The following is a 10214-nucleotide window of genomic DNA, read 5'->3' as shown; positions in this document are numbered from 1 at the left end:
GGTGGTGACTGCAAGAGTGTCAGAGAGCATTGAAGTTACACCAGATTTCTAGATAAAACTGGTTTGTGTGTGTCAGAGATGATCGTTCTTAAAATAATTAATTGCAGCAAACAGAAACATACATCCTGATCCATTTGTATATTTGCATCATCAAGCGTCTTATCCATGTCATTCATCAAAGCATGCTTTTGATGGCTAAAGTAATCCCAAATGCAGACCTGAAAAGAACAGAAAGGGTTCAAAAATTACAAAAGGGAAGAAAGACTAATATCTTTCAAGAACCCACTGAAGACTCAAAAATGTATACAAACAGATTTTCTTACTAGTTCTGGATTGAGAGAGAAGATCTCACAAGCTTTCTTATGAAGTTGTCTAATTGTTTCCTGCTCAAACAAAACAACAAAGAAATGGCCTCTTGAACAACATCATAGGGTTATGGGCTTCATGATCAAATAAGGATAATTTTCCTGTAAGGTTATTTCTGTTTAATTGTTTTGTCACCGTCTCATTGAAAGAGGGATGGAAAAGAGGACTTTTTCTTCCCCTCCTTTAATGAGACTGGTAAAACAATTAAAGAGAAATAAGTGAACAGCAGTTGTCTCTTTATGCTTAATCGAAAATTGGGTTGAGTTGAAGTAAAAGGTCGAATGATCTTTACCTTTTTACTTATTCTTATGGTAGAACATTGATCTTTGGGCATCAGATGTAACTGAAGGCGCAGAGGATAAACTTCTACAGCCAATTCAGTCTGAGAGAGACCAGAGTTGATCACCTTACGTGGCAATATAGGACCTCCTCTGTACCTAAACCAAGAAATGGTTATTCTATTTCCTCATATTGGCTTCACCTGAAAATGCTATTAAATTTCCTAAATACTTTCTCAATATGGCTCCTAGGAACCTTAAATGCTTATGTAAATCTACCCAAAAAATTAAAAAAGAAAAAAAAAGAACTCTTATCTAAACCACAACAATGAAGAGAGATGTCAAAAACTATCATATAGGATAGAAGATTAAGGTGTTTGGTAAAATGAAAAGAAATTGTGGACACATGCCTTTAGAATCGACAATTTGGAAGGGGACAGAAGTCAACAGCACTTATGGAAGCATAAATAAGAGATGGTCAAATCAAGTTTCATTTTTTCTTCTCTGAATGTTTTTCCTAATTTTTTTAATAATAGTGCCCTTCTCTAATTATAGCTGTAGATATTGAGAACATAAGTATAGGAGCTTATAACTAAAGAAGGGACGAAATTTAAAAGAACACTGTATTCTCGGAAATTGTCATTTTCTGAAACCAGTACAATCCATTCTATTATGCCCTTGTTAGAAATCTAAATATGAACGAAGAGGAAAAAGGCAGTGAGCAAAGGTATAGTACAGCAACATATATAATGGACAAATGCTGAGTTCTCAAGACACCCTCAGTAGGGAATGAAAGTTGACCATCTTCACCAATTTGCCACGTGTTCAAACCCTGCAGCAGACTATCGAAATGAAGAATGATAGAGGGGTAGGCCCCTTATCCATCGAGTTTCAGACCATGCAACTGCCACTGGATCTCGGGATTTTCTCGATTATAAGAAAAACTATATAGAAGAAACCCAAGCTAAGTTTTTCTTGCATAAACTCAGGTAGTTTCATAAGAACGCAAACTACATATATGTGCGGAAAGGAAAGAAATAGTAGCCATCGATTTATTCATTGTATGATTGCTCGCCAAAGCTGGGCATCTTTTTATCTGTGTACAACTTATTCGGGACTCAATGGGTGATGCTGCATACAGCAAAGGAGTTCTTTAGCTGCCGCTGAAGCTATAGGCGTGCAAGGAAAATTTAAAAGACAGGGAGAACTATCCTAGCCTGTATGTCCTCGCCTGTACAGAGTTGATCCTTTGGAATGGAGAAGAATACCTGAACACAAGACAACAACAATACATCTTTTGAAGAAAAAAATGCTAAGGACTTTTGGCTTTTGGTGTAAGCTTGAAGAGATATATGAGTAGACACGAGTAGTAGTAGGACAAAACGATACATTATTTTTTTTTTGCAGATCCTCATTTTTTATTTTTTTTTTAAATATCCTCCAGCAATAGTGTAGTTCTTGGCAATTTCACTTGTGAATAATACTTGCTATACTTGCATTAAAAAAAAAGGACACTGCATGTTTACATGTCATTTATTATATGAACTTTTTTATATAACCGAAAAATCCCCAAGGGCGTGACCAATGCAAAACTCGGCAGACAAAAGATTTCCACCCTACCTTTCTCCACTTAAATACTAGGATTTTGTCTGCAACATGGTTCAAACCCAGAACGTATGCAGAATCCACACATCATGACCATTTAGTTTATAAGCTGTTGCACTAAATAATTTATCTATGTATGCTTAGCATATTACAATCCCAGACTCTTAAAACTCAGAATGTTGTAGGTAACAAATTCTCTGATAAAGGAAGGAAAGGACACTTGAACCAAGACATTAAACATTATCTACAATCACTCCATCCCCTACCCCCCACCCCCCCCAAAAAAAATAAGTGAAGGGCAGTGTTGTCAAAGGTGAAAGGATCTAAAAACCTCCAGGTCTATAAGGTCTTTAAGCACAAAGCGCAACTTAAATGTGGACTTGAGTTTTAAAAAAAGTGCAATGATTGAAAGAAACAATAATATGATGTAACCCAAAGAAAAAGTAACAAATTCAATCATAATATTTTCCTTGACAACTAATACACTTATTTTGCCAATTATATTTGTTGTTTAATACCACTCATTTCAAGATAGAACTCATGGGTACGAGGTGCACGTGTTAATGGCCTTAGCGACCCAAAACTGCAGCTTAAACGAGGAAAAGTGCCCTTCCTGAGCTTCACGACTTAAGCGCCTTAAATAATCCTTTGATGACACAGGTGAAGGGTCAAGTAAAAGGTACTCTTCAAAATCCATCGGCCTCTACGAAATGTTTTGGCACTCCAAGTCTCTTTACACAAGCACCATAACACTAGGCTCCCTTAGTCCCCAATTTATGTGACACTGTTTGACATGGCACAATGTTTAAGAAAGAAATTACTTTTGAAAATTGTGGTCTAAAACAAAGCTAGAAATTTGTGTGGCAATAAATCATTTCATTAAGGTAGAAGAGGAATTTTAAAGTTAAGTTGTTTCTAATTATAGAAAGGAGACATTCTTTTTTGGGATAGACTAAAAAGGAAAGTGTGTCGCATAAATTGGACGGAGTCAAAGGCGAACTTAAGCCCTAAAGCGAGGCTTAAAAATGTTGAGCACTTTGTCTCACTTAATGTGCGGTTCAATGTCGTTATTAAGGCTCTACGACAAATTTTTCTTTGCGAATAAATGTTTCCTGTGCGATGTTTGACTAAGGTCTTGGTCCTTTTTCTTGAGTAGGGGGTCTATCGGAAACAGCCTCTCTACTTCTTCGGATGTAGTGGTATGGACTGCGTACATTCTACTCTCCCCAGACCCCACTATGTGGGAATATACTGGGTTTGTTGTTGTTGAATAAATGTTTCCTGAAGATGCAACAAATGGCACTTCACTTTATCGTACAAAAAAATTAATTTCTTTGTCCATATTTTTGTCATTCGTGCTTATATTTATTAGTCTTCAACCAAACATCTATATAATTGTATGTTTTGTATTTGCACTGCCCACACTTTATTTGCGCTTAAGGCCCCAACGGACTTTAGAGCTTTTTTTGCGCTTTTTGCTTTTGATACACTGAATGGAGGGAGTAGTTTTTATTCTATATGTAATTGCGGCAGTAGAAGATCTACCTTTACATAAATCCAAAGTCCTATAACCAGTTGTATCATGATTTCTTTGAACTATACCTTACATAAATCCAAAGTCCTAGATTAGCTATATCATGATTTCTTTGAACTATTTATCAATAGTTATAAATCATTCATTTTCTCTAACCTTTGATTTCTATAATCTAATAAATAACTGTATATTACGAATGTATGTACTACATAACTAACACACAACATATAAAAGCATGCTAAAAGGTATAAGCAAGAACATTTTCTAAAAGAAGCTCACCATTCATATAGTTGATTCCACACTTCCTCAGGAAGTAATATATAATTGGTGCCTTCAACGAGGGTATCATGCAGCTCAATCCCCATACTAGAATCCCCTGAGGTTGCTTCATATATCAAGTCAGAATTATCGATACTGGAAGGCCTCTTCAAAGCACTAGAATCACCTAAGCAATGCTCAGAAACAGATCCATCAATTGCAGTATTAGCCTGGTTTTGGTTCACATATTCCAACCATTCTTGCCACCAACTGTAGAAACCCATTAGAAATTTAATAAATCATTTATTTACATACACATATATGTGCATATCCTCACAGAATTTCAACTGATAATCTGACATTTATAACGAGATATTCAAACAATTACATTGAGGTCTGAAACTCATAGAAACTGTTCTCCTAAAGAACCGAAGCCTCTCAAGAATAAACCAACAGGTACAATGCTAGAAAAAAACCCAGAGGTATATGTACTTTGGGGTTGGTGTGATTAAGAACATATACTGAATTGAGGATCATTGGTACACCAAAGAAGTAAAAACTGCATATGGAGTCTCAGTTTGGAGAAATACTAGAGTTCACATGCCTTGTTTCAAGTATAGAATAGGCTTCTAGGTGGGTAACGGGACAAAAATATCCTTCTGGAAGGATAACTATATTGGACATGAGCCACTGACGTTCACTGATCCATTTTAACTGGCAGAAAATGCAATAGGTTTGAGGCACAACAACAACAACAACAAACCCAGTATATTCCTACATAGTGGGGTCTGGGGAAATAGGTTTGAGGCACAAAATAGAGAAAATGGGACTTGGAATATCAACTTCAGAAGGAGATCCAATGACCGAGAGCTTTACAGGACCGCTGAATTTTTCAACCAGTTGCGCACATTTCAACAGCTTATTGAATCAGAAGACGGCACCAGGAACAAGATTCTATTGCACATATAGGCAGAAACATCCACATTCAAGGAGAATACCAAAAGTAGAAAACCGACAAAAAGGAACTTCCTCTAGTTCAATTTAAAGAAAAGAAAACTTTTGAAACATGTAGTTAGCTTGTTTTACCTTGATACCGAGCAAAGAAGTGTGTCTTATTCATGAGAACTTGCAAAAAAAGGTCTGGCTCTATGGAGTACGTGTTTTCTATGTAGGAAACAATCAGAGAGCATTTGCCGATTGTTTTTACTTTGCCAAATTGCCATCCAACTGAGGCAGTTTTTACCAAACGATTTTTAAAGACGGCTTTTGGGCCAGCTTGCGCACACCTCAATATTCAATTGGGTACCTGCTACCTCTCACATGCACACGTACCGGATATCTCTGTCCAACAAGGCTTAGACAGATGAGAAGAATCAAGTATTTTTTTGTCTCTTTTTGTCTCTGTTGGAATTTGAACCTAAGACCTCAGAGTTCTCCGTTGAAGTGGGCCATGCTAGATCATCAACTCATTGACTAAGCTTCTGGAACAAAATGGGATCAAGGACAGGCAAACGTTGGTTGAATATGATACCTGCATATATTTGGTGAACTATTTGGACTTGGAGGAACAAAAGATACTTTGAAGGCTGTACTATTTTGTTTTGTTCATGATGTAGAATGGAAAATATTAAATGATGCTAAATCAGTCTTACAAATGTTAGGAGCCCTAAAGGATTAGAAAATTAGATTGGAAGGGGAAGATTTTTGCTTCTGTAATTACTGTACAGCTGTTACAGCTAATCTTTTGTGATAGTTTAGTTGTTTCCTTCTCGAAAAAAAATTAGTGAGCACTGCTTGTTTATCTATAACATTACCTAGCCTTTTTACTAACAAAAATGCCAAAAAGAAAAACATAAACAACTCAATAATGGCTTCCAGAGAAGCAAATAACTCCTCAAAGTCCAGAGTCTTATTAAAAATAGATCATACTTCAGTACACCAAAAGTACAATTCCCAATTTTGTCCTTATTGTTAAAATGATGTTAAAGGCGAAAGCTGCATAGCTTTTATCCATTGTCCCATAAAGAACGGAAAGTTGCATTTTCCAGATAATACTACAGAAGAAATTAGGTGATGAAAGAAATTAGGGGATCCACCATACTTCAGAAGGGTCAGTTTTGCATTTGCAATGTCCACAAATATAAAAACATTGCTTATGGTTTTACTCCTTCCACTTCATTAAGTGCCTGTTTGGATGGTGGTTTCCTATGGTATGGTTACAATGGGAACCATGTTTGTTTTGATTGTTTTCTGAAAGGCATGGTATGGTATTGTATCTTTTCATGGTTTGATAACTATGAAATCAATCAATTTACAGAACCACCAATTTGGTGGTATCCCATGGTTTTATTTTTTTTCTTCCAATTATGCCCTTCCAATCAGCCAAATGCTAGCTGCTCCCAAAAGTATGATTGATCAGTCAGGGTGTTCGTAAATGTTTTCGATCCTTCACTGTTTGATTCAGGTGACTAAAGAAAAAAGGAAAAATGTTTTCGATCTTTCTCTGTTTGATTCAGGTGTCAAAGATGCCCTTTGCTTGGACTTCCGATCCTGCAACATCAGCCTTAGTTCTTACACTTGTTCTTTTTGCACGATGTTGATATATTTCCATGGTATTCACCTTAATCATTGATCATCCTATTCCACTACAGCTTTGTGGTCCACTAATCTATGCTGCAGTTGCAAACTGAAAGTGCAAGTATATGCACTAGGCTTGGTTTCTTTGTGGTATCAATAAGGGTAATTGATACTTTATTGTGTTCTATTAGGGTGTGCCGATTAATCTTTTAGGCATGAAATAAGTGAAAAGAAGGAAGAATATTGGAGTTGATTGATCAAAAGAGAAAGAAATTGTTTTATTTATTAATAATTTTTTATAAATTTAAAATTTATAATAATTAGGGGCATTTTAGTAAATTTACCAATTACGATATAGTACCATACCATCAAACCAAACAATAAAACTGTTATTAAACAGCAGTGAATGATACAGTCAATCCAAATATTGTATTGTACTATACCATTTAGTACCATACTGTACCATACATTATGAAACATGGCAAAACATTATCCTAACAGAGTGTAAGGGTAAAATGGAAATTTTGAAGCTAAACTATCTCCATATTCAGAAATGTGTCATTCTTATTAGAACAAACTATAAAGGAAATACAACAACAACAACATACCCATTGTATTCTCAGAAAGTGGGGGTCTGGGGAGGAAAGTGTACGCAGTCCATACCACTACCTCAAATGAAGTAGAGAGGTTGTTTCCAATAGACCCCCGACTCATGGCTCAGGACACATAATAACACAGAAAAGATAGAAACAACAAACAAAATGGGATAACCCACCAATAGATAATAAAGGAAACAAGACACCTACAAAGTAATGCTATATACACAATCTATCAGAGAATAACAAACATCACCAAAAACCACAAACAAGAAACTACTAGACATACGCATAACACGACGACTATAGGCATAAATACAAACAAAGTTTTCCTCCTGACTAGCAAGGACACACTCTTACCCACTAACCCTCTATCCTAATCTGCGTCCTTCATACCTTCCTATCTAAGGTCATGTCCTCAGTAAGCTGTAACTGCTTCATGTCATGTCTAATCACCTTTCCCCAATATTTCTTCGCCCTACCTCTACTCCATTGAAGCCATCCATAACCAACCTCTCACATCTCCGAACTGGGGCATCCATGCACCTTCTCATCACATGCTCGAACCAGCTCAAGCGCACTTCCCGCATCTTGTCTTCCACCGAAGCCACTCCAACCTTCTCTCTATACTCACATTACCAACCTTATCTCTCCTAGTACGCCCACACACCTATCGCAGCATCCTCATCTCCGCCATCATCCACTCCATACCTGCCCCGCCAGTGCACTTTTAAAAATCCACCGTAATCTCATTCGGCTCAGTCGCCTCACCCCTATGCATCCTACAAATAGCACCCTTAACTTTCTCAACCTTTATACGCCTACAATAACCGATTAACCGTAGTCATGACATCTCTCCGAGTGCTCCAAGCCCCAAGCTTAAAGCCTTTGACCCCTTTGTCATTCAAAGAGTTTATGGAAATACGACTCACCTCCTCCTAATGAGGGCGTCCTCCACCAATACTTTGTCATCCTCCCCCTTTGATGCACTGGTTTCCAATAAATTTTATTTCATGGAGAATAAATTTCAACCATAAACAAAAATATGAAGAAACAAGAATATTTTTATTGATAAACAATGTGGGTACAATTTTGTTCCTCCCTTGATTCTTCTCTCTTGATTTTCTCCGTAATTCTTTATTGCATGAAAAATAAATTTCAACCACAAACAAAAAATATGAAGAAACAAGAATATTTTTATTGCTAAACAGTGTGGGTACAATTTTGGTCTTCCCTAGATTCTTCTCTCTTAATTTTCTCCGTAATTAGAGAGTCGTTAGTAGCGTATTTCTTGAACGTGGGATGATCTTATGAATAGCCACCAAGCTAGGTTTAGAGAATTGTAGCCTCCAAAAACTCTATCAGAAAGTGGATGCTCCTTGTAGAGTTCACAAAATTTCAATGTCTACAGCACTTCACTTGGTTAAGATCAGGGGCCCTCCGCTCCCTAGCCTTAGCAAGCCTAAACTACAAAGGAAATAGTGCATCTTAAAAATGAAAGAGAGGGAGTAATACTTGGTTTATACAGACAAATAGTAAACTAGGCCTTCTTTTTAATTTATTTTATTTTGTCTCTGCTGGATTTGAACCCAAATCCCCATGATTTGAACCCACTTCATTGAATACTTGGCCATTAGACAACAATTCATGGGGCAGTAGATATTACTCTTTCCTCTTTCTCTACTTTTTTGAGAAGGGGTTGTGGGGGGTTGCAGGGCAAAAGCCTCTAACAAAATAGGGAGAACCCAGGAACCCTAAAATTAGCGGGAGGAAAAACATCTTTGTAGAAATGCAAAAGGGAGGCTGCATATGACTGTTAATTTTTGGTCTTTGCATAAAAGGACATGGCTTATAGTTGTAAGACTCAAATTTTAAGTGGAAGAGAGCAAAGATTTTGTTTTTCTATTGGCTGGGGTCCGACCCCTAAAATGAAATAAATAGTTCGACACCAAAAACAGCAAGGGGAATGGCATTCAGAAAATGGGCTCTTAAACCTATTATACCCTAGAATACATAGTGAATTGATAGATTAAAATATACCTTTGAGTGATTAGATAAAAAGTATCGCCTTGTTTGGTTTGGGCTTCGGCAGCAATAGATATATCTCTGATAGTGAGCTTTTCTTCCTCTGGCGTCAGCTCCTTTTTTACCTCCGTCATTTCCCCCTTCTCTTCCCTTCCCTTCTCTTCCGAGGCCAGCAAATTCAAAACTAAACAAACAAACAAATCAGCCTTGATTTCTTCTCTTCACAAATATATTATGTATTAAAAGAAGGGGATCGCCTCTTCTCTTTGCTTCCGCCTTTGTTTTCTTCTCTCTCTTGCCGTTTCTTCTATGGGCAGTACCACAGAGAGGGAGACAGGCACAACCTAACTGATGAATTGAGCCAGTCTACTCTAGTATTCCTTCTTATTCACATTAAAATAATCTTCCTAGGTTATCCATTTTATTCACTAAAATTACTTTCAACTTTTTGTTATTACTAGTTTAATCGCACACACGTAATGTTTGATTATTTAAAATTAAATAATTTTATTTATTACGAAAAATTTTAGTGAAGTGTAAGAAGTTTAACTCACTTTTCAAAGATCTTTCATATTTTAATATAACTAGTTTAATTGTACGTGTCTCGCATATATAATATTTGATTATTTAAAATTAAATAATGTTGTCTATTGTAAAGATTTTTAGTGATGTGCAAAAAGTTCAAATTACTTTTCAACCTTTTTTTCTTGTTGCTAGACATTAAGAGAGACGCATCAATTTAAACCATATTTATAGTATGATTATCTTTTATCTTTTTTATATATTCAAAAATTTTCCTTGCGTTCAAAGTCAAATCTTTATGAAATCATTGATTATATTTTTATTACGTACTTAAAACTTTTTAAAAAATGATACTTCTTAAATTTTTCTAATTGTAACGCTTTTATATTTATTTCTAGATTTTTTATTTTACCTTAAAATCAAATTTATTTGATTTAAAATTATTAAACTAAT

At 36.0% G+C, this 10214-nt stretch overlaps 1 protein-coding gene across 2 annotated transcripts in view; it reads right to left on the bottom strand.

Moving 5' to 3' along the window:
• LOC107842399 (ubiquitin carboxyl-terminal hydrolase 5) overlaps positions 1 to 9634 on the bottom strand; it is a 15108-nt gene extending 5474 nt beyond the window's left edge. Inside the window, exons 1-5 of one of the 2 annotated variants that reach the window (XM_047396925.1) lie at positions 9255 to 9634; positions 4063 to 4311; positions 659 to 803; positions 324 to 383; positions 123 to 218 (exon numbers count right to left, since the gene is read on the bottom strand). In XM_047396925.1, the coding sequence (XP_047252881.1) occupies positions 123 to 218; positions 324 to 383; positions 659 to 803; positions 4063 to 4311; positions 9255 to 9373 (669 nt within the window). In that variant the 5' untranslated portion in view covers positions 9374 to 9634. The remainder of the gene's footprint in view (positions 1 to 122; positions 219 to 323; positions 384 to 658; positions 804 to 4062; positions 4312 to 9254) is intronic. The other variant, XM_047396926.1, reaches the window with a different exon arrangement.
• Between the last annotated feature and the right edge of the window lie 580 nt (positions 9635 to 10214).

The sequence above is a fragment of the Capsicum annuum genome, chromosome 9 (genome assembly GCF_002878395.1).
Source record: "Capsicum annuum cultivar UCD-10X-F1 chromosome 9, UCD10Xv1.1, whole genome shotgun sequence".
In the NCBI taxonomy this organism is placed as follows: domain Eukaryota; kingdom Viridiplantae; phylum Streptophyta; class Magnoliopsida; order Solanales; family Solanaceae; genus Capsicum; species Capsicum annuum.
The sequence above is the reverse complement of the archived record's forward strand: the minus strand, read 5'-3'. Positions and strand labels throughout refer to the sequence as shown.